The 23,668-nt window shown below is 55.2% G+C and overlaps 2 protein-coding genes and 1 long non-coding RNA gene across 6 annotated transcripts in view; 2 read left to right on the top strand and 1 right to left on the bottom strand.

Moving 5' to 3' along the window:
- The window catches only part of BMP1 (bone morphogenetic protein 1), a 43,735-nt gene extending 35,101 nt beyond the window's left edge, over positions 1 to 8,634 (top strand). For 2 of the 3 annotated variants that reach the window (XM_042934624.1, XM_042934625.1), the window contains 5 exons: positions 83 to 208; positions 3,370 to 3,497; positions 3,907 to 4,120; positions 5,731 to 5,981; positions 7,897 to 8,634. In XM_042934624.1, the coding sequence (XP_042790558.1) occupies positions 83 to 208; positions 3,370 to 3,497; positions 3,907 to 4,120; positions 5,731 to 5,981; positions 7,897 to 8,031 (854 nt within the window). In that variant the 3' untranslated portion in view covers positions 8,032 to 8,634. Of the gene's footprint in view, positions 1 to 82; positions 209 to 3,369; positions 3,498 to 3,906; positions 4,121 to 5,730; positions 5,982 to 7,896 lie in introns of those variants that run through there. The other variant, XR_006201570.1, reaches the window with a different exon arrangement.
- A 4,780-nt stretch (positions 8,635 to 13,414) lies between these two features.
- On the bottom strand, positions 13,415 to 23,442 carry LOC122217535 (phytanoyl-CoA 2-hydroxylase interacting protein). Of its 2 annotated transcripts, XM_042934622.1 has the most exons (6): positions 23,377 to 23,442; positions 22,978 to 23,066; positions 21,013 to 21,206; positions 19,586 to 19,760; positions 17,613 to 17,730; positions 13,415 to 15,919 (listed from the first exon to the last, which is right to left on the bottom strand). In XM_042934622.1, the coding sequence occupies exons 3-6, from the start codon at positions 21,175 to 21,177 to the stop codon at positions 15,385 to 15,387; spliced, it is 993 nt and encodes a 330-aa protein (XP_042790556.1). In that variant the 5' UTR covers positions 21,178 to 21,206; positions 22,978 to 23,066; positions 23,377 to 23,442; the 3' UTR covers positions 13,415 to 15,384. The 2 variants fall into 2 exon arrangements, with proteins under 2 accessions (XP_042790556.1, XP_042790555.1); XM_042934621.1 differs by lacking the exons at positions 22,978 to 23,066; positions 23,377 to 23,442 and adding an exon at positions 21,453 to 21,669.
- Positions 15,576 to 19,362, top strand: LOC122217536. The gene is made up of 3 exons (XR_006201569.1): positions 15,576 to 15,681; positions 15,824 to 15,888; positions 18,696 to 19,362. It is a non-coding gene; the product is annotated as an uncharacterized LOC122217536 (long non-coding RNA).
- Positions 23,443 to 23,668: the final 226 nt, after the last annotated feature.

Raw genomic sequence — 23,668 nt, 5'->3', positions numbered from 1 at the left:
CCAGCCTCCCGCTTCCCCTGGGGTGACCACCCCGACCTCAGCCCTGCACAGACCCGGGCCCGCCTTGTTTGCTCCCCTGCAGACAAGGACGAGTGCTCCAAGGATAACGGCGGCTGCCAGCAAGACTGCGTCAACACCTTCGGCAGCTATGAGTGCCAGTGTCGCAGTGGCTTCGTCCTACATGACAACAAACACGACTGCAAGGAAGGTAAGCGCTGCCAGCGCAGCGCCCAGAGCCCCTAGGGCAGGGCCAGCAGGCCCGAAGGACTGGAGGCTGGGGACACGAGGACACGGGTGCCATCTCCATCCGGCCCGGTGTAGACTCAAGATCACGAGTGGTCTCTGAGATTACCTTGTTTTGCCTCCCACCTGGTCCACAGATTCTTCCGTCCTCAAAATATCCAAGCCACACATGCTTCCATGTCTCCTTGTGCATGTTAGGAGAGGAGGGGCTCACACTCATCCCCAGGCTCCATTTTCAGACTGATCTTAGTGCTTCTTAAAATCCATGGGCAAGTCCTTGTCTTCATAATGACCTTCCTGTGGCAGAGAGTCGAGATGGCACAGAGGTCGAGAGCACAGGCTGGAGCCAGGCTGCCTGGCCCAGCCCCACTGCTTAGCCAGCTGCGCACCCTTGAGCACTTCTGTTTGTTCCTGTGTGACACGTAGGTCACAATAGACCTACCTCATCAGGGCACAGGGCTCTCTGAAGTGCTCCAAGCAGTGCTGAGCTCAAAGCAAGCACAGTCGTATGTCAGCCGTTATTGGTCACACTGCTGACCCCTGGGGACATTCAGAACAGGGTCACCGCCTCCCAGACACTAAAGCCCTGCAGATGTTTGAAAACAGCACTCATATCCTCACCAGCATCATCTGATAGCTCTTTGGACATGCTACAACACTGGCCTGTTCCAAGTCCCGAATGCCGTTGTGTCCCCTGCCTGCTGGGGACATACTATCCCAGCAGCACAACACAGACCTGGCTCTGCCACTGAATGTCTGTGTGACTTTGGGTGAATCACTGCACCTCTCTGAGCTTCCAGTTCCTCACCCATGAGATGATTAACAATGGTAACTGCCTTGCAGCATACTAAACTTTACAGATCTTGCTTGAACACTTAGCACAGTGCCTGGCAAATGCCTCTTCTCACTGTTCTTAGGTGGACAACCAAGGTATAAACAAATAAACTCCTGGATAAAATAAACAGAATTGAAGCACTCAGCAGTGACCCAACGGACACTAAAGAGCTTCCAACCTGATTACTTCGGTCTCCCCGCATACGAAGTTCCTGATTCATAGGGCCTCCACGTCTTTTAGCTGGAGGAGACCTTATTCTGTGGTTGTCCAAAGTGCATTCTCTCTCTGTGTGTACTGTGTGAAAAAGAGTACATCAACATTAACAAGATAGCTGTGAGAGGTTTTACACTTCTAGGGTGGACGACCTGTACATAGCTGAGTCATTTTAGAAGCACTCATGATTCCTCACTCAAATGATAGGCGAATTACAAATCAGTATTTCCTGACTCCTCCTTGCAGAGGCTGTGCAAAGTTCTGCAGGGACCTCAAGAGGGGAGTTCCTCTGGGGTGCCTGGTTGGCTCCGTTGGTAGAGCATGCAACTCTTGATCTCAGGGTCGTGAGTTTGAGCCCCACATTGGGCATAGGGCTCACTAAAAAAAAAAAAAAGAAGAAGGGAGTCCCTCTGCCCCCAGGAAGATTGCAGTCTAGCTGGGGGAGAAGTGGGCACACACAGAGAAGTTAGAGGGCCCCAAAGACCTGTGTATAAATGGGGGAGAGCAGCGAATGTGGCCTTGGAGAACCACAGAAGGATGATGGACACGGCCCATAGGTCCACTGTGGAGAGCCAGGAGCTCTACCTGCCTCCACAGGGCCTCTGGGCAGCCTGCACACTGCTCTCTGGGCCTCATGGCTGTGTATTCATCCTGTGAGCCACTGACCATAGGCACCTATCCATCCCTTTCTCCTCCCCAGCCCACAGTGCACTGGCCGCCTGTTTTTCCCCAAGAAACCTGTCAGATTGGATGATAATAAATCATGAACATCAGCTTTTAAATTCGTTTGTGAGGCCACACTCTCAGAGGTGGGAAGGCAGATTGCAATGGATCAAAGAGCCATAAACAGTGAGAATGGGGTGATAGCAAGTTTTCTTGAAGAACAACTGAGAAGAAAAGGAGAAAGGATGGGTGGCAGCTAGAGGGGAATGTAGGGCCGTGGGGGAGTTACTTTAGGATGGGGCAAAGCATAGGAGGGTCCACAGGCTGGCAGAGATGGCACAGAGAGTGAGGGTGGATAATTTGTGGTGCAAAGGTACCCAGGTGGACCTGGGACTCCTTTTTGGAGACGAGGAAGGAGGAAGGTGAGTTTGCAGGGGGGGGCTGGGAAGCTGAAGTTGTTCATATCTGAGGCCCTGATTTTTTTCAGGGAGGCAGGAGGTGAGGTGATCTTCTGAGAGGGAAGGGATGGGAGTGGAGAGGGCTGAAGATTTGGAGCCGTTGTTGAGGAGGTAAGGGGTGGAGGTGGTGAAGGACAGATCCAAGAGTATCAAGTGGTTTCGGTTCCCAGTGGTTGAGTCAGATGGGGTTTTCCGAAAGGATACAGTAGAAGGACAGTATGTTGATGAGCAGCCGGGGTGATCAGCCATATAGTCCAGCCAGATAGGGAAGCAAGTTAAGTCAACCAAGGAGGAAATATTGGGAGAAAATAGAAGGATCAAGACCCTGGAAGTCTCTCTAAAGCTGAAGAAGTGTTGAAAGGATAGTGAGGGCCTGAGCACCCTGGAAGAACAGGAAGTGGTCACAGAGAGGTGATGTGTTTGTAGCATCAGGAAATGGTAGGTGATGGCAAGGCCTAGAGTAAAGTCATGAGCAAGCCCGGCTTGAGAGGAAGAAGATAAGTGCCAATAGAGCTGAGAAGATCAGGAACAGAGAGGCTAGAGTGTTGGCTGACATCACCTGGAATGGCAGCAGGAATGGGTATAGAACTGAGTCAGGTGCCAAAGTCTTCTGTGAATGTGGAAGTGTGGCAGGATACCAGAGGATGACAACATCATGGAGGGCAGAGGGGGTGTGGCCAGAGGCCTCAAAGGTCCAGGGATCTGCACGGGAGTGCCTGTGAGGGCGGCTTTCATGGATGCTGCCAGGCAGACCTCGCTTGGAGGCAAGCAGCTAGATTTCCCCGGCCATGGGTAACCGAACAGAAAAGAAGTAATGTAAGCCTTCCATCAGTTTGTAGGTGGGGGACAAGAGAAAGAAGCAAGGAGGGCAGGAGGGAAGGGCTTTGTTCCTTTCCTCACAGGGGACATTGGAGCACCGAGGTTCTTGCTGATCCCTTTACCCTCACTTCCCCACAGCCGGCTGTGACCACAAGGTGACATCCACCAGCGGCACCATCACCAGCCCCAACTGGCCTGACAAATATCCCAGCAAGAAGGAGTGCACCTGGGCTATCTCTAGCACCCCTGGCCACCGGGTCAAGCTGGTAAGGTACCCACACCCCAGCCTGCATGGGGACCCCTGCTCTTCCATGCCATCGGGCTACCACCTGTTTCCTATCAGTTCCAAAGTTCTGGGTAATTCAGAGGTCCTGACCAGAGCCATGCAGACTGCAGGCTGGTGGCCTGGCTGAGCCCACAGGGCTGTCATCCCTGTGAGGATCCTCATGAGCCCCAAGTCTGGTCTGGACAGAGGCCCGGTCCCAGTACATATTGGGGGTGTGCCTGCCATTACCCATTCCCAGGTCCTCCCTCACTGCTACCAGCAGTGCCCCTGGCAGGGGCTGCTTCCCTGGTCTCCATCAGCTGGGGTCTGGAGGCCTAGATTTGGGGCCACCTGCTGCCCCCCCCCCCCAGACGCATTCTGAACTTGCTGTCCTCCCTCGTGCCCTCTAGACCTTCGTGGAGATGGATATAGAGTCCCAGCCTGAGTGTGCCTATGACCACCTGGAGGTGTATGATGGCCGTGACGCCAAGGCCCCCGTCCTGGGCCGCTTCTGTGGGAGCAAGAAGCCTGAGCCTGTCCTGGCCACAGGCAGCCGCATGTTCCTGCGCTTCTACTCCGACAACTCCGTCCAGAGGAAGGGCTTCCAGGCATCCCACTCCACAGGTGAGGCCATCTCAGGCTAGCCCAATGTCCTCACGCTGTCTTGTTCTGCGAGCCTCTGCTGATCCTGCTCTCACAGGCAGACCCAGGCTCTGGAGTTTCACAGGGGGATGAGAAAGAGTGTATGAAGGGACAGATGGACAGAGCTATGGCCTGGGTAGACAGAGACTGTGTTCTGAGGGCCGGGCAGGGGAGCAGAGAGTGGGCACTAAAGGGAGAGTGGGAGAGGTCCCGATTAGGGGCCGCTAAGTTGCCGGAAAACAGAGGGCAGTGACGCCAGTGGGTGGGGAATCCAGGGATGGGGAGGGAAGCCCCACAGTCCCCAGCGGTAGGACGCCTGACTGTGTGGCAGCCCACCCACATTCCAAACCCAAAAGTCACTCGTCTAGAGATATTTATTAACACATAACATGTATGATGAAGCAGTGCTCTAAGTGCAGGTCACAAAAATGAAGCAGACAAACATCTTAGGCCTTGAGGGGCTACTTAGCAATCGTTTGTCCATTTATCTAACAACCATTTACTGAGCTCTGGCTGTATGCAAGACTCAGAGGGGCTTATGGAGGTGAATCAGGCATGATGAGCCCTTCACCCCTGCACACCAGGAACTCGCGGTCCAGAGGTGAGGTGGGATGCGCACAGATAGTTATAGCATGAGAAAAAACATGATAAGCTCTAGCTCTGGGCAGGTGTTGGTGGGGTCATTCCAGCAGGGGGAGGAGCCCAGGCACAGCCACAATCCCAGGACAGCTCTGGGTGTGTACAGGTGACCGCAGGTCACTTCGTTTGGCCTGAGCAATTGGTATGTAAAGACAGGACAGTAGTGAAGTGGAAACAGTGCAGCAGTAGAGAAAGCCTGGAGCCCAGGCTTGGGAGGCCTGGAACATCAGGTGTCAGATGGGGGCTTCACAGGCTCCTTGTGGGTCTTGAGCCACCTGTTGGGAGTCCCCAGGACTGCTGGGTCCAGAGCCTCTCATCCTTCCTTGTAGCTCAGGCCCTATCCCACCCCCTCTTCACCCCTCCAGGGAGACATAAGCACCAGATTTCTTAGAGGCCAGAGGGCTTCCAGAGGAGGATGGACACTGAAGACCCTGTCCTGCATGCTCTCATTTGGCCCTCCCAGCAGAGGGTCACAGACTGGAAGCCCAGAACTCTATCTGGCCCTCAGTTCCGCTCTGTTTGGCCCACAGTGTGTTTTTTAAAAATGTGAGCCAACATTGAAAAATCAAGAGTTTTCGCAGAAAATCCAGATGTGGTTCTTCTCTCTTAAGAATGGAAGCCCTGGCAACGCAGGGCCCACATTCTTCCATGACAGCCATCAGCTGGAGCAAATTAGCAATGTGCTCTTTTGACAAGCATGCCCTCCCCAGTGCCTCAGCTCAGAGTTGCCTAACAGCCCAGTGTGTCCCTGGTCCTCTGTGGGCATCTATCCAGAAGTAGAGCAGCAGAGCACTTGTTCTGGGCCACGTCCCAGGCAGGTCCCAAGCCACTCGCCCCTAGCCATGTGGCCCTCTCTCCATCGAGCCATGAGGGTTCAGCACAGTGAGGCGCGGTACCTTGTCCCTGGCCATCCTCGGGGAGTGGTGGCCAATCCTGTTGCTCCTCCCCCACAGAGTGTGGAGGCCAGGTTCGGGCAGAGGTGAAGACGAAGGATCTTTACTCCCATGCGCAGTTTGGTGACAACAACTACCCTGGGGGGGTGGACTGCGAATGGGTCATCGTGGCAGAGGAAGGATATGGCGTGGAGCTGGTGTTCCAGACCTTCGAGGTGGAGGAGGAGACAGACTGTGGCTACGACTACATGGAGCTCTTCGATGGCTATGACAGCACAGCCCCCAGACTGGGGCGCTACTGCGGCTCAGGGGTGAGACCCCGCACCCTGCCCAGTGCCCTTGCCTCTGCAGGTGTGGGGTGCCGGTATGGGTGCTAGCACATGCCTGGCCCTTTGCAGGAGCTAGGAGACCCTGCCTGGTGGGTGGCTGCTCACAGAGGCCTGCCCTGCCCTAGGCCATCCCCACCCAGGAAACTCTGTCCTTTTTTGCCCAACACTGTGGTTTCTGCATCCTCTGGGACAGGCCCTGCCCTGACCCAAGACTGCTCAGCACCAGTTTGTTTGGACCTACAGGGTAGCTTGCATCCGGGGAGGTGGATGGAGTTCCTTCTACCCCCCCCCCCCCCCAGCCCTTGTTCCAGTCCCAAAGCAGCTTACCAGGGCCCAGGGTCGGGGGCAGAGGTTGAAGCAAGAGCCAGGGACCTAGGACCTGAGCCGAACTGTGCTAACCAGTCATCTGGCTGAGCCATAAAAACACCCTCATCTCTTCCACTGCCAGTTTCCCTTCTTGGTGGGAGGCCAGCTGGTCCCAAAGCCCTTGGTGCTACTGTCCAAGCAGACACTGAGCATTGCTTCTTGGTCCATAAAATGGCACCTTCAGAGGCAGTGGGCAAAAGTTTGCTTGATTTTAATTGAAGCCACAGGAAAATGACAAAGGTGGATTTATGTTCCTCTCAGAGCTGTGGCTTCTTTTTGTTTTTGTGAATCCTTTCCCCTTTCGGAGAACACTGTCTTCTCCTCTCCATTACACACCCGTGCATGCGTGCGCGCACACACGCACACAAACACACACGCCCTCCCGCCCCTCACCTCCCTGGTCCCTCACCTCTCTCATGGCTATGCTCCAGTGTAACCTGGGCACCTTAGGAAGTGTTAAACTTCCTTCCTGGAGCTGCAGCAGCATCTGCTGGGCCCAGCATTAGCCAGCTGAATGTGCCCTTAGGACAGAGCTTCTGCTTCACAGGGTCTGGGACAGGGCAGGGAGGTGGGGGGCGGGGCAGGAGCAGAGCACATAGGCCCCTCCCCTGCCTGGCTCACCACTCTGGAATCCCCTGGTCACCAAGCCGGCACCCCCTCCCCATTTTGCCCTTTGTAACTCCCTTGATCTGGCACATTCCAGTGAGCCACACACCAAATTGGGTGTCCCCAGGTGGCTTCTTCCAGACACTTCCACCAGGCTGGAGCCAACGGGAGGGAACCTGGGGAAGGAACCCAATCCTGTCAGGGCTTCCTGGCAGGGTTGCTGGAAATGTCCCCAAGGTTCTCGGAAACGATGCTTTCTGTGCCCTGAGAGCCAGGGCATCCGTGTGCTGAGGCTCTGTGGGCGGCTCTCACTCTGAGGGCCCGTACACAGAGGTAAGGAGGGGCTTGCAGGAGCTAGGCAGGGGCATCGCCTAGAGCCAACCATGGCCAGAACTGGGGGAGGATGGAAGGGGAATGGCCACAGCTATGTCTGGAGCACCCAGCTATTCTGTCTTCTCCGAGAGGCAGCTGAGACAGTGAGAAGGCAGCCTCTCAGAGAACCCACTCCCTTTGCAAAACCCATTCACAACCACACTCTCATTTGCTCCCTCCCACAACCCCCATCAGCCCTTCTGAGCTTGGAGAGCAGGGAGCATTTACTCCCGCTTGCCCTTGAGGGAAGTGAGGCCCAGAGCGGGACAGTGCCTTGCCTGAGACTTCACAACTAACTTGTTAATAGCAGCGTTAATAGCAGCTCTGGGTATGAAGTGTGACTCTGAACTTAAGGCAAGCTCCTCTATCCCCTGCTTTTCTTCCCCTCCTCCAGGCGTCCCCTTAAACTCTTGCTATCAATAGTCTTCCCCTGCTTCAAGGGGCTGGGGGAATCTGGTGAGTGTCTGGGAGCCACCCACCTTCCTTAGAGCGGGGGATCCTGGGGAGGAAAAACAGCAGCCTCAGCCTCATGCCCATCCTTTTCCTCTGTCAGCCTCCTGAGGAGGTGTACTCGGCCGGAGATTCTGTCCTGGTGAAATTCCACTCAGATGACACCATCACCAAAAAAGGCTTCCACCTGCGGTTCACCAGCACCAAGTTCCAGGACACACTGCACAGCAGGAAATGACCACTGCCTCACACGGGGGCGGGGACGGGAGGCCTGCTGCCCTCAGTCACCTGGACTGGACAGTGGGAGGTGGGCAGGAGGTGGGCACCCTGTCCCTGTCCCCCAGGCGCCAGGACCTGCAGGCCGGTGGTCCAGGTGAGGCTGTCCTCAGGAGGCGGGGGAATGGGACTGCTTCGTGAGCCCCTTCCCCGTGATCCCTTCCTCCTTGCCCCCACCAGAACAAGGGGCCAGGGCCAGGGAGCCAGAGCTTTCACGGAGACACTTGAAGTGGCCATTCCTCTCTGGGGGCCTGGCCTGTGGGGGAGAGCGTCTGTCAGCAGACCCTCCCATCTTCCCTGCCCTCTCTAAGTGCACCGTATTGTGTATAGCCGGTGGCATAGCTTCATTGTAATGTACATTTCCCACCCCTTCTCCAACCTCGACATGGTTTTTTTGAGCCCCTATTTCCCCACTTCCTGGGGTGTGAGTTTCCATACGAGTCCCACAGGATGCACCGTGAGGGGCTGCAGAAGAAGGGGTGGGGAAACAAGACGGGGCTTCTCTCAGGCCCAGCGGCTGGTCAGCCACACCAGGGCACACCAGCCAATAAACTGAAAGTGTTACAGCCAGTATCTTGTGCCAGATGCTGTCTGGGACATGGGGTGGGGGTGCGGGGGGGCGGGGTGCGGTGCATCTCATTCCAGATGTGCAGGCTTGCTGTGTCTGAGACCAGCCCACAGCCAGGACACCTGGCCCTGCTGGCTGCACTTCCTTCCCTCGATTCCAGGACCCCTGAGGGTGTGATTTCACACTCAGGCACACACAAACACAGCCTCCTAGCACACTTCAGCCTGCAGGCGTACCGCATATACACGCACTGCTCATAGCCCTCCCACACAACGAGAGGAGTGGAACATTCTGTAAAGAGGCTGTTTGGGGGCGGGAGTGGGGGGAGGTAAGTAAAAGGGGATAGGCATGTGTCTGTCCAGCTGGTGTCCATCCATGTCTTCTGTCTCTGACTGGGGAAAGGGTGGGTGGGCTGGAGGGTGTCCCAGGAGAGCTCACCAGAAGCCAGAAAACTGGCATCAGCCTGAACAGATCTACTAACTGGCCCTGAAACTCTGCCTTCCTGAAGGTCAAACACCCAGTGCTGGCCCCCTGCAGGTCCTTCTCTTCTCATGGAGACAAGAGCCAGACACTAGGCAGCCACTGAGCAAACATTCCAGCTCTGGCCCCCTCTCCCAAGGCTGTGTCTTGTCTGGCCTCCTCCTTCCTGCCACTGCCCCCTCCCTCCCCAGACAGCAGTGAGGCACAGATCTGTTTCCCAGAGACCAGGAGGAGAGAAGCCACATCCCTGCCCCTTCCATTCAGAGGAGCCTCTCTCTCCCTTTACTCTACATGGATCTCAAAGGGAAAGAAAGAGAGAGGACCCATGTTCTTATGCCTGGGCTGGCCCCTCCCACATTTCAGAGAGAGCCAGGCATGCTGCTCCAACCCCCAGGGCTCCTTGAGATCCTTCAGTGGGTCTGTAGGTCTTTTACTGGCCTCAAGCTCCGCCCTATTGCAGAAGCACATGTTGTGCCTTATGCTCTCTGGACTGTGGGAGGGGACCTACCCCTAGGCAGCATTATGGTATGGTACACCCCAGATGGGCCCTTGAAGCAGAAAGCAGTAGTGGAAACCAGACACATTGCTGGCATCTGATGTGTATGCAGGACCCTCTCCTTCCAGGAAGCCAGCCTGCTCCCACCGTCAGGCTGCAGCCCTCTCTTTCCGTCCTGAGAGCAGATGAGGCCTTGAGGTCCTGCAAGGGAGGGGGGATGGCCCGAGGGGTTCCTGCCTATTGCTCCAGTGAGGTCACAGGCTGTGACATCATAACCACCCCTCCCCGCCTCCACCTCCTCTGACCTCGGTGCTCAGGACAGCCTGGAGGACCATGAGTAGAATGGAAAGGCCCGCAAACCATTGGAGCTGCCTGGGCATCTCACCCAGACACTTTGCCATTCCCACTTGGCAGAATTTGTAGTTGGTGGTCACAGCTCTCCTCACCAGCCCTCCAGGGCCCTCTGAAGCTCAGAGGACTCTACTCCCAGTTCACGAGTCACATGCCCAGAAGGAACCAGGCTCAGAACCCCTCCGGACTGTGGAGAGTGGCTTGCAGCCCAAAGCGAGTACCCAGTCTTCCACCCCGAACAAGGGCTCTGTGAACAGCAATGCCACAGCCAGAGGCAGCTCAGGATTGACTCATACAGCCACCCCAGACGCCTGTCCCAAGACTCCATCACCACCATAGATCCAGATCCCTCTAACGACTTAGGAATCATGCTGATGGGCCTTCCCTGTCTTCTCTGGGCCTATCTTCAGAGGCTGCCTCCCAGTGATAGAGGCTGCTCAGGACCTGGGTGCAGGCCATTAATATATATTCCAGAACTTAATTCATGCACTCTCAATGCTTTGCCCACCCTCACCTTCTGCCGGCTTCAGGGTTCTAGACTAGACCAACTCCAGTGTGGCTACCATCAGCTCAGTTGACTCCATGTCACGGGAAGGTACTCCTGCTCCCACAACTGTCTCCAAGCCCCAGAGGGCCCCCTGAGGGCCCCCTTGGTCCTGAGTACATGGCCAGTAGTGGAAGAGCTGGGATGGATCTGCCTGACTTCTAGGTTGAGATAAGCACCTGAAGCTTCAGACTTGTCCTTCCAGGAGCACCCTTGTAGCCTTCAGAGGACAGGACAAAAGAATTAGGAGATGCTGATCCAGGAGACCTGAATCTGCCATGGTTTGCCCAGTGGTGCTGGTCAATTATTTCCTCCCTGGGCCTCTACCCCCCAAGCCTGTCATCCTCCCCAGCAACCCTCCTCCTTCCTGCCACTGCTGAGACAGACAAGAAGACTCAGGGTCTGTCTAGTCTCCAAGCAGCCAGAGAGCAGGGTTCCTCATGGAGGGGGGGGGGGGGGGTGGATGTCTAGGGCCAAGTTTGGCTCAACTATAGTGGAAGGAAAGTCACGTGCCCTGTACCTCTGCTTCACTGTTTCTTTCCTCTTTTTCCCTTCCCCCTCCCCCAACCCTAACCCTATATGCTTCTCTGCCATGAAAAGGTCACAAACTTGCATGCAAACATAGCCGGTTTTGAACATCAGTGCTACCATTTGGTGGCTGTGTGCCCCTGGGTGAGTCATTTAACCTCTCTGAGCCTCAGTTTCTTCATCTAGACACATGGAATGACAACACTTCACAGGGTTTCAAGGAAGGAATGAGATAACCTTTGAAGAGATCCTGGCAAATAGGAGGCTCTCCATAAATGGACCTTCTTTTCCTTTCCTCTGCCAGACAATTTTCCAGTTCCTGGACTACTCTCTTTCTATGCAAAAAGGAAACTTCTGGATACACTAGTTTCCAGTCGAGCATTAGGAGCTTAGGGCAGATGTACTCCTGCCAGAGAAGGCAACACTTAGCCCGCAGCAAGGCGGGGCTTGTGGGGCAGCAGGAGACATTTCTGGCTAGCTGGTAGCCTTTCTGGGCACCTCCCAAGTCACACCCTGTGCTTGACTGTCCCTACACACAGGCTGATTCTAGAATCTGTGAAAAGATTTGCTGCTCCAGTTTGCAAAAATAGCAGTGTCTGATTTGGGGAGTGGGGATAGGGCAGCCAGCTGTCTTCCCCAGAGAGCCACGAGGCCCTCCCCACTCCCCCCCCAACCCAGCCTCCTGCTGACCAGCCTGCTTCTCCTGCTCCAGCCTCCTCCCAGCCCCACACCCTCCCCTCCCCCATCCCAGGAACATCTGGTTCCAATCTCCTCCAGATGCTGTGGCCAAGCTGTTTTACGGCCAATCACCTCAGCTCAGCTTCCTGAAGGCCTCCCTCCATTTGGGGGAATGGTCCCTCCTCATCCCTTTCCTTGGGACCCCAGCCACTTCTTTTCCTAACACAGAGAAGAGACGCACACCAAAACCATACAAAACTGTGAGGGTCCTCAGAACTGGCACCTCCCCTCCCACTACCTTGGGAGAACTGTCATCCATTCAAGATTAAAAGAACGTTGCTAGCCCAGAAGGGAAGGAATAGGCAGAGGAGACCGAAACAGGGAGTTGGAGGCATGAGTGTGTGTGTCCATGTGTATGTGTTGAGTCTATGTGTTTGTGCTATGCCCCACTTGTAACCTGGAGACACCCCTTGGTGGCCTCTGCCTCATTTTCCCTCCCTGCCTGTACTGGAGCGGGGCTAACTTGGAATCCCTTGGCTGGACAGTGGCAGCCACAGCCCAGGGTAGTCCCTCACCTTGTGGCTCTCTGTGGCAGCCAAGCGTGTCTTCTAAACCCAGCACAGGGAGGTGGTGTTTCTGTGTGTTTGCATGTGCACCCACTCTCATGTAGACCTCTTTTCCCTCCACCAGGTCAGATTAGAGAAACACAGGCCAGAAGGGACCCCAGGGCAGATTCCAGTGATGCCCTGACCCAGCTCTGACAAGCGCCTTGAGCAGCACAGGGCTGGCAGTATGCCAGAGAGCAGCCATCTGGAGAGAGGAAGGAGAAGCAGGCTCTCTGGAGAAACCTGCATGTGGCTCCACCCCCACTCCCACCTCAATTTGCCGCCTTCATCCCCCACTAAGAGGACACTGGGAGTCCATCTTTTCCTAAGAAACCCAGAGGGCTCACAAAAGGAAGACTAAAGCCTGCTCCTCTGGGAGGATTCCAAAAACCCCTCTGGGGTGGGGTGGGGGTGTCCTGACCAGAGGTGGAAGGATGGATCCTGGAGGTCACTCCCCATCCATGGAATTCTGGACACCAGTGCTGCCCACTACTCCTTTAAAAGAAGGCTCCTTGGCATTTGTGACTCCACAGCCCCCCCTGGTGTTATTCAAGATGGAGGCACAGCCTTGGTCAGCCAGAAGAGATGTGGAGGAGACCCTTGAGAGGGCCACATATTCAGATGGGCCTGCCCATGTCTTACAGCCCAGGTGGTCCCTGGCATACATGAGGGAGGACAGGACAGTGCAATGGGAAGATTCCAGCCTCTGAATCAAACCCAGGCACTGTCGCCTACCTGGCAATCCTTTTAACTTCTTTGTGCCTCAGTTTCTTTATCTGTTAAGTGGGAATACTACAGTACAGGGCCATTGTGAAGCTGATGTGTGTGAAAGCACCTGGCCAGATGCCTGGCCCATAATAGGCCCTCAGGAAGTGGTCGTTTGCCCTTCAGCTTTCCCCTAGCCCAAGGAGGCTATGCCCCAAGCTCTGGATGACACATGTTCATTTGGCCCTCAGCCCAGGCAAGTGTCAGTGAGGTGACTCTAATTTTTCTGGAGCTTTCATACTCCAGCAGAGGATCATTTTAATAAGTCCATAATAATAGACGCAGAGGTGACTCAGATCTGCAAATGAGGAGCCCTGCTGGGGAGGGGACATTTGGGCTCTGGGGGAGGGAAATTCAGTAGCATCTGGGGTTGATGCAGTGTCAGGTTGCTGCACTGGGAAGGGCTCCAAAAAGAGGACCTTGGTTAGGTCTCCAGATTGCTATAGGTTCTCCTCTAAGAAGCCTCAGTTTCCCCTTCTGCAAAGTGCAAGGTCATAAGTACCAAAAGACCTTCAAAGTCCCTTCCAAGCTAGAGATTTTGCTCTGCTCTCTGAGCTCTGCCTCCCACAGCAAGATTTGGAACACCCTTGGAGACAGTTCCAGATGTCTTGTCCTGGGGGGCATCCCCATTTGAGTTCCTCTGTGCTTGTGCAACTTGCCTAGTCAGAACTACCCCTCCCAGAGCCCAAAGAGAGTCGGGGCTCTCAGGCCATGGTGGTTTATTGATGCAAGCACAACACAGGCGGGTGTGCCCCCAGCTCAGGGCAGACACAGGGCCAGGGGAGAGCAGTGGGCCACCCCCACAGCAATGCTGTCAGCAGAGGCGGAAAAGGCCTGGGGGCCCATGTCCTCTCCTCCATGCATCTCCCAGGGCCCCCAGACCTGTTCTGTGCCACAGAGACAGCTGACCACACCACTCCCCGTGGCTACACAAGAGGCAACCAGCTGTCCCACCTGTGCCCTTACTGAGATATGGCCTTGTTGGCCTGCTGGCCCCTTCTGTACTTCATCACAGAAATCCGGCTCTCACTGTGGGGGCTGTTGTCCTCTGCCTGACATCACCTCCGTCATCCCCCAAACAGCTAGCTGCCTTCATCTACACCTCTACCCAGCACCCCCCCGACCTGGTCCGCCTATCTCAGGGGTTCACCCTCACCACCCTCATGACCCATACAAAAGTAGGAAATTGGCAAAAACGCTGGGAAGCCCAGGAAGACTTCATCAAGAACTCCCCAGGGAAGGAGCTCTTTGCCAACAGGCTCGCAGTGGGGAGCAGATAGTGCCAGTGGGTGGGGTGTGAGGTGCGGTGGCAGGGAAGCCACAGTCCAGGTCACACACAGGCACAGGGCAGTCACGGAACCGTGGCAAAGAGAGCGAGCAAAGCGCACAGTCAGGCAGGGTGCCAGGGCTCTTAGGGAAAGCCCTCAATTCTAGTTCCACACTGGGTCCCCTCGGAGCGTGAGGCCGCCCATTCCTGGCCTAAAAGGGGTACCTCTGGGTCTCAGGGGTCTCTTTCCCCCTCCTCAACCCCAGTGGCTGCCATTGGGGGAACCAGACCTCAGTGCTCTGAGCAAGAGAGAAGGTATGCTGGGGTATTTATCATCTCCAGGTAAGAAAGGAAAAGTCCCAACAGCCCGGAGCCCCCAAAGCCGAGAGGAAAAAGAGGGCCCCTTTCTAGAGGGCAGGTGGAGAAAGGAAGGGACAGCTCTCCCCATGCAGGAAGAGGGTGCTGGGAGTCAAGGAGCAGCTGGGGGGCAGAGCGGTGCAAGAGACTATGTATAGAGGGAAAGGGCCAGGCCTGAAGTGGGAGGTCCCCGGCCCAGCAGAGCGGGGAGGGGCATTCTGTGGTTGGCCCTGAGTGGGGTGGGCGGGGCTAAAAAGGAGCACCCCGCGTCTCTCTGCTGTGCCTCTGGGGGCGGGCAAGCAACTCGTGGGCTTTGGCTAGGGTGGGCTGCTCAGCGAAAGCCCCCAGGCTGAGAGTCTCCGTTAAGTGGAGGCCGGAATGAAGCAAGAAACAGCAGGACGGGGAAACCGGGAATGGGGAAATCTCCAGAGATCTACCCTCCTTCCACCAACCTACCGCGGCTAAGAAGCCTTTCCAAGTCCACCAGACGTTGAATAGGCCACGCCCACCAAGGGGACCGCCCTCTGTTGCCTCTAACGCCTGCGGGGTGGGGAAGGGGGAGGCCGTGGCGTGGAGGGAGCGGGGGGAGGGGGGGCAGGGGAGAGAAAGCCAGCTCCCTGAACCTAGGCCACCCTGCCTGTCATCTCTCTCTAGCCCCCCACCTCCCCAGGAGTCCCTAGCGGCCCACGCTGATGTTGCAGGTTTTGCAGCTGGGGTCTTTCTTGGCGTCAGCAGTGGACAGGCTCATGAGCTGGTGCCCGCTGATCTCCCCCAAGGTGCCCAGGGACAGGTCGACAGGCTCGGTATAGATGATCTCCAGGATGAGGTCCTGGGCATGGCGGAAGATCAGCTCCCCATCCTCCACGCTGCAGGTCAGGAACTTGTTGCAGGCAATGTCCAGGAGGGGCAGGCGGTCACGGCAGAAGCGGTCCCCCAGGGAGCCCTTGGGGGCCAGCACCAGGATGGCGTAGTGGTAAGCTGTGTACATACAGTAGAAGTCTGCAAAGTAGAGGTTGGTGCTGGGGTTGAAAAGGCGCTGGGCAGGGATCTGGAAGCGCCAGCGGCCGTAGGGGGAGTCCTGAGGCGGCTGGCCTGTGTTGAACTCTGTGTTGCAGCTGAAGAAGACGCCGTGGAGCATGCCACTGGTTGGAGAGCCATGGCTGCCGCTGTTGTCCTTCAGGTAGGGCTGCAGCATGTTCCCGCAGTGGGTCCTAACCACCCCCGGGGAAAAATGCCAAAGGGAAGAGAAAATGCCGCTGGTTAGCTGGGCTGAGGCTTGGCTGCTGTGTGTGGTTGAGAAGGGAGCCAGCGCAGCACCCTGCTCTCCCACCCGCTGCCGCCTCCATCAGTCACAAATAGAACATTCCAGAATGTGAGAGCAGGGAGAGCCCTGGAGATGAGCTGATGCAGCCCACTCCTTCGCAGAGGAGATGTCTGAACCTACCACTCCCCAGTTTAAAACCCTTTAATGAGGCTTTCATGAAAAGCAGGGCTATCATGATCTGGCCTTTCGAACCCACCTCCCAACACCCCCACATCCATAGGTAAGATCCTCCAGCCACATGTGAACCCCAACTTTCCTGCCTTTGTGCCTTTGCAGTGCTCTTCCCTCTGCCTGGACTGCCTTTCCCACCTCCTTTCACCTACCCTGGCAAATTCCTGATCATCCATCAAGGCCCAGCATAGGTATCCCCTGCTCTCAAAATCTTCCAGGAGCATCAGGCATTTGTATTCAACAAAACTATGTGCAGACACTGAATTTTACTGAACAATCACATACACACTCATTACATTCCATCTGTCTGTACTGTCCCCCCGATAGCCTCTGAGGTTTTCAAGAGGGGGCACTCTGCCTTTATTCACCTTTATATCCTAGTACATATGGGTGCTTTCTGACTCTTTCTTACTTGCTGAAAGAGGAGCTCAAACTGGGCCAGTGAGCTCACCACACACCTCACTGCCTCTCTTCTTTAGTACAAACACCAAAGATCTCCCTTGTTCCCTGCTGCCCTGGGGTAGGGTCAGAACGCCCCACCCCAGCTGAATACAATGACAAAGACAGTAAGAGTAGCAGCTTGCCCTAGTCCAGCCTTAGAAGGACAATGTCTTGGAGCAGTGTCAGCAGGCCTGGGGAGGATGGGCAGCCCCAGACCCAGCCTCACCCTTGCCTGGTCCTGGAAGTCTCAAGTAACTAGTGACTTACTGGCTTTCTGGGCTTCAGGCTCTCCCTCTGTAGGCTGAGTGGGTTGGACCAGATCATCAATTGGATTGAATATTTCTGGACTACAGAGCCCCTCTCTTTCTTCCCCGAAGGAAATTATACATAGGCGGTCCATAGGCAATAAAATTGAAGATGCTCCAGCTGAATGATAGGTGTGGGGCCCACCAAGACTCAGTCTGATTTCTTCAACAACCCGTCAGTACCCCCCTCCCCCCCACCAAAGTGCCCTGAGATAGCTTCCTGGAGCCTCCAGGCTATCCAGCACACAGTTTGAAAACAATGACCCTTCATGCATGGAAACCTGTCACTCTATGCTACCCTCACCACCTCCCCCAGGGACCCAGGGCTTGAACTGGAGAGATGGCTGACCCTTGGCATTAGAACCCAGTGAAAGGAACTGTCCCAAAGGAGGAACAAACCCGAGATCTCGTTCACCCAGGCCAGTTAGCATGGTTCCCCCAGGCAGCCCCATCCCAAGGAGAGTCCTCTCCTTCCTTGGAGCCCAATCCCAAACAGCCAGCCACCCCCACCCCCCCCCAGAGCCAGCCTGTGATAAGATGCCATGGGGACTCTGGTCTGGCAATGACAAGGTGGGGGTGATGTCAGACAGCCAGGGCTGTGTGGGCAAAGCAGAGCCAGGAGAGGAAGGAGAGACCCAGGCCCTGCTAGGGGCCATGCCGTACCTGGCATGCTGGAAGTACTCCTTGTGGTGGTTGCGGTAGAAGACAGAGAAGCGGAGCATGCGGCCTGCGATCTGTTCGGCCTTCTCCTGCAGCTGGGCCAGGTGTTCCTTGGCATAGTCTGCAAGAGTCCAGGCTGGTAAGCCCAGGGCCAGACTGAGCATCACAGCCTCCCACACTCACCCACTGTGCACATTGAACGCCAGCCCACAACTGTCCTCAGAGCAACAGGGGATACCAAAGAGTTACAGCACCTTGGACCACATAGGAACAGGCCAGGTGGCCCAGCTGGGAACATGGACAGCTGGGTGCACCTCTGCACCCTCGCTGCCAGAGGCTCAGGGCTCTGAGTCAGAAAGGGGCAGGGGCTGCCCAGTTAGACAATCATACTGGGGACCCCAGGAGCTGTAATCACTAGCTATCCTCATGTGAAGAGGACCAGCAAGCAAAGGAAGGATTGAGAGGGGAGAATTTGAGGTCCTCTAGGGAGAACTCAAACCCAGCAGGCAGAAGGCTGTGGAAGCCAGTGGAAATTACAGGTGGGGGCTCATGAGGAGATCACAGAGCACTGAAGTGAATAGTTAGCCGGACCAGGGTCTGAGGCAGTGAGTGCATCTGCATCCCAGGAGAAGCAGGGAAGGCTGGAAACAGGATGGTAAGATTGGACACCTCCCAGGGCCAGGATCAGAGTCTGGGGCCCTGGGGCCCAGGCAGGGCGGCTGCTAGCCAAGACAGAGCCTTTGTACAAATTAGAAAAAGGTGCCCTTTCCTCCTTGCTGATGTAGCCCTGGCCAGGGTGCTGGGTTTGGCAAGAGTAGTGTGGACTGGACTGCAGCCATCCCCAACTCCCCAGTTTGAAATAAACTTCCACCATGTGTGGAGTTCTGGGGTAAACCCAGAGGCTTTCCCCACAAGGAGTGGGAGCACCTCCAGAGAGTGGGGTTTTGCAGCCGAGCTAAGAAAAAGCACCACTCAAAAGAGAATGGCATGTCAAGGAGACTTGGGGCATAGGCCTTGGCAGAGGATGGAACCAGCAGCTTCAGAGGCCCGGGGCTAAGAATGTTCCCTGCCCCTTCCTTGTGACAGAGAGAGATCTGGAGCAATTCTCACTGTGGACACCAAAGGAATGGAATATTGTGGGGCAGATCGTGGGTCATCCACGACCAAGTACACATAAGCCTGGTGTTTATTCATGCTGGAATTTGCCAACTGAATTCTGCTAAGAGGTTTGCAGGACCACTGAACAGGGGTCATTTTCCAGGCTAAGTGGAGCCTCAAGACAAGCAAATGTGATGACCTACTGAGTATCCATCTACCGATGATGGATGAACAATGTGTAGTCCGCACATACAATTGTTCAGCCTTGTAGAGGAAGGACGTTTTGACATATGCTCAACGTGGATGAATCTTGGGGACATTATGCTGAGCAAAATAAGCCAGTTGCAGAAGGACAAATACTGTGATTCCCCTCACGTGAAGTACCAACAGTAGTCAAATTTACAGACCCAGAAAGTGGAATGGTGGTTGCCAGGGACTGGAGTGAGGAGGGAAGGGAGAGCTGCTGTTTAATGGGGTTAGAGTTTCGGTTTGGGAAGTTGAAATAGTTCTGGAGGTCAGTGGCACACCAGTGTGAACGTACTTAATACTACTGAGCTATACATTTAACAATGGTTAAAATGGGAAATTTTGTGTTGGTGTGCATTTTACTACAGTTCAGAAAAACATGCTTGCCCCAAGCCAGAAAAGTAACTCCATGCCTGTATGGGAATGGTATTGTCAACATGATTAGCAGGGCTCACATCTGCCTCCTGTGTCAGACTGCAGGTTTGTTGCGGGCAGGGGCGAGGCTCATCCATGAGTATCTCCCTGACAGCCTGAGCATAGAGCCTGTATACAGCAGGTGTTCCTAAGTGTGTGCTGAGGTAAGATCACAACTAAGCCAGATGTGCTAAAGCAGCAGGACAGCAGGGCCTCACCCCCAGTGCAGAACTCGACTGTCTCGCTCCAGCCGGACACCAGGTACTCTCCATCACTCTGCTTTACGGCGGTCTGCACGGCCACGCTGTACTCTGTGCGGGGGCTCAGGAACCAGTGGCCTCTCACTGTCATGGGCAGTGGCACGGCCTTGGCCACAAGCTTGGTGGGGACATCCTGAGAAATGGGATACAGACGGAGAGCCAAGAGTCAAACTGGGAGTCACGTCCAATCTTGGCATTCTGCCAGACCTCACACTCCCCAGATGGCACCTGGGCCACCTGAGGAGGGCCAAAGTCTCCAAGATTCAATGGCTTGGTGCCCTGGCCACCATTTTCCTGAGGAAGTAAGCAGTGGCCATTGGGAAGGCCATATTGATAGCCCCCAGCCTCCACCCCTCATCAATGCCCCCTGACACCCACTCTCTTGGGAACTAGGGAGAAAGGCCACTGGGGTGGAGGCCGAAAAGTTGAGGGCGGTGAGACCTCCGTTTTCGAGGGAGACTTCGAGAGCTCTGCACACTGCAGTGCCGTCTCCACGGCAACGGCAAATGCTGAGAGCCAGGGAGGAAGGGAAAATATCCTTATTCTTTGGGGGGGGAGGGTTAAGGGGGTGGTGTTGAACATTCACGTCACCGTGGCAACTGGCCTGCCAAAAGACACCCAGATCGGGAGAGCCAGTTCCAAAGAGAGAGAGGGTGAGTAACCCACATGATACGGTCGTCGTGGGAACCAGCTCCTTCCCACCTCACTCTTCCCCCTTCATCTCTGCCAGCTTGAGAAGGTGGGAGCCTTCCTCCCGCCCACCCCCACACTGCTCTGACCCAGGGAAAGGACACTCCAGCCAGCGGAGGACTCTCTCATGTTTCTTTCTTAAACCCAGCCACACTAGTAAGCCAGAGGGCCAGGGCCAGAGAGGATCACAGGGGCCTAAGAGGCGTCCTTGAGGACCAAGCAAAGGGCCCCACCCCTGCCCATGGTCCGAGTGGCCCACACAGTCAACAACAAAGCTGCTTCCTGGGTCGGGGGCTTTGTTGGATCCTGAGACACCAGCCCCAGGTGTGATGTCTGTGCCCCGCCCCCCCGCACCGCCCCCCCTCCCCCCACCCCCGCCCAGGTTTTCCTGATCCGTCTGAAGCCCAGTCATGATGCCGATAATGGTGTCCATGGTGGCTGGGCCCCAAGCCAGACACCACGCAAACATTACCTCACCAAAGCCTCTCACAAGCCTGCGGGGGCTGGCATTGTTATTCCCTTTTTACCAGTGAAGGAACTTGGGCTCAGAGAGGCTAAAGAACTTTCCTAAGATTACACAGGGTAATCTGAACCAGGCTTCTCTGACTCCTGACGATCACCCACAAGCATTCCATCACCCTGCTCCCTTTAAGGAGGGGTGTAAACAAGAGGCCCTCTGCACACCCTCCACTCACCCGGTGCTTGAACTTGTTGGAGTTCTTATTCTCCTTCTTGTTAAGGTCAATGAAGTAATGGGTGACCCTCTCCAGGTCACTGTTCTCCATGGCCCAGGAGATGCGGAAGGAGTCACAGGTGATGTTGTTGACCTCGATGCTGTGGGGCGTGGACAGCAGCTCCATGCTCCCCTGTGGCTTGGCTCCTTTGGGGACTGATGGGAGAGGAAGAATTAGCAGCTTTCTCCCTGCCACTGAATTTTCTGGAATGTCTTGCTCCCAACATCTCTTGCAAATTGGAACCTTGGGGATAATCCACTGATTACACCTGCCTCATCCAATCTGATGGGAAGATTGCATGGGAAGATTGCATGGTGGAGGGATAAGACCAAAGGTGGGATGGGGTGTCCCCCCTGGGGGGTTCTTGGCTCTCCTCAGAGGGGTCTGCTGAGCAGACGCACCTGACAGGTGGCAAAGGCAGTGGGAATGCTGCAGACGCCAGGCAGGACAGATTTGCAGCAGATGGAACCGAGGAGGGGGGCTCTCAGCCAGCAGGCGTGAAAAGAGAAAGGGGGTGGGGGTGGAGAGAGCTGTGCGAGGCATAGGAGAGACAGGAAGCACCCACGGAGGAGACTGGTGTGAGGGTTGAGGCAGGCAGAGGGCACTGGCAGCCGAGAGGCCAAGGGTGACAGGTCGCTCCGGCTTGGGCCGCCCTCGTCTCTAGGGGTGACTCAGGGAGGGTCACCAAGATGCAGGGCTAGGAGGACAAGTGCCACGGAGATGCCCTTGGATACACTGGTGGCGGGAGGGGGCAGCGTGGGACACAGCTCTTCTTTCACCCATAACTTTTCAACTATCACTCTCTCCTTTCAGCTGATCCTCTGTTGCTTGACTTGTTTAAATAATTGGTTTTACCTTTGACATTTTCCTCGGGCATCTGTGTGGTAATAATAACTGCATAAGCATCATATCGTGCAAACCTCACAATAGGCAGGTACTCTTATTGCCCCCCATTTTATTTTATTTATTTGTTTCTAAAGTAGGCTTCATGCCCAGCACGGAGCCCAATGTGGGGCTTGAACTCAAGCCCCTGAGATAAAGAGTCGGATGCTTAACTGACTGAGCCACTCAGGGGTCCCTATCCCCATTTTACAGATGGGTTAACTGAGGTGGGGAGGTACCAAGATGCCAAAGGTCACACAGCCTAGAAAGTGATTGGAATTCACATCTGACTCCAGAGCTCAAACTCTTTATCATTAAGCCAAGGTTGTGTCCCCTCGTGTGTGCATGTGCGTGTGTGTGTGACATGTGTGGCATGTGTATATGCATAGGTGCACATGGTTTTATTGCTACTTATTTTTCTTCCTTCTATCCTTCCCTTTCAAGTAACTGCATTTTCTCTCACCTTCCTCTTCTCTCACCTTTGCTTTTTCTGCCCCGGCTGCTCTTCCAGGTATGAAAGGACCATAGCACTGTCACTCACCTGTGCTTTTGCTAGGAAGATCTGACCCTGTCCTTGACTGTGGTCTGGCTCATGAGGTCTGGGAAACAGGGTGGGGAAGGGAGAGGGAGTGGGGAGAGACTGTCTCTGGGACAAGAACATGAATGTGGGTTGGACTTGCTCCCGGGCATTTGCTTAGTGCCCAGTGAAGCTCAGGCTTTCCTGGTTCCTTCTCAAGCCCCGTCCAAGCACACCTCAGCTTTCTGGAATGTGGTTTCCTTTTCTCCCCTTCTGCGTCTTCTCTTCTCTTTGCCCAGGTGCTAAGGGTAAGGGTACCTTGTGCCTTCGAAAGCAGGTACTTCTATTTATAGCTTCCAGAAGATCCAACCCACACTCTCCTGTCAATTAAGCCTGTCGTGGAGCCTGATACCTCTAAATTCATCCGTGGGCTGCCTGAGTGGCAGGCACAGGGTGAAGGATATGGGTGATGGCTTTTACCTATTCCAGGGTGTCCCCTGAGCCCTTGTTTCATTTGAGCTTCTTACCCTAAAGCGTGAGCCTGCCTGTTGTGAAGTCCAGCCAAATGCCGGTGGCTTGTGCACAGAGAATCCTACGGTAAACAAGCATGGGGGTGCTACCAGGTCCACCCAAAAATAAAACAGAATAGGATTGGTAAACAACTGGATGATAATAAACCAGTTTGCAATTCATGGGGACAGATGTGGGGACGTGGGGAGTTGCTATCCTCTGGGCTCCCTGTGAGAAGCTCCCCAGGGAGACACACGCATGCACCCACATGCACCCACATACACACATACACACACACACACACACACACACACACACACATGCACCAACACAACACACCAACACAGACACAATCCCATGCTAGAAAGGGCCTGAGCCACCACCTCCCATCCACAGGGGATTCAGTCTATGCCTACCCCACATATGGACACCTATTCCTCAATACTCCTCTCTTCAGAGTCTCCTCCAGAGACGGGGCAGCCATCTTTGCAAGGGGGGGCGGTGCATCTCCAGGACCTGGCTCATCCTTTCTTTCTACAGTTCTAGAAAAGCTGAGATTACTCCTCCATGCTAGTTTGAGAGAGTGGTCGTGAGTGACACTCGGGAGAACAGCAAAGCAGGGTGGACCGAGGGTGGGTGTGAGCCCCAGTTCTCCAAGTCCAAGTGACTGGGGAAGGTCAGGGTGTGAGGGACAGGTTGAGACAGGAC

Source organism: Panthera leo, chromosome B1, assembly GCF_018350215.1.
Source record: "Panthera leo isolate Ple1 chromosome B1, P.leo_Ple1_pat1.1, whole genome shotgun sequence".
Classification (NCBI taxonomy): domain Eukaryota; kingdom Metazoa; phylum Chordata; class Mammalia; order Carnivora; family Felidae; genus Panthera; species Panthera leo.
The sequence above is the reverse complement of the archived record's forward strand: the minus strand, read 5'-3'. Positions and strand labels throughout refer to the sequence as shown.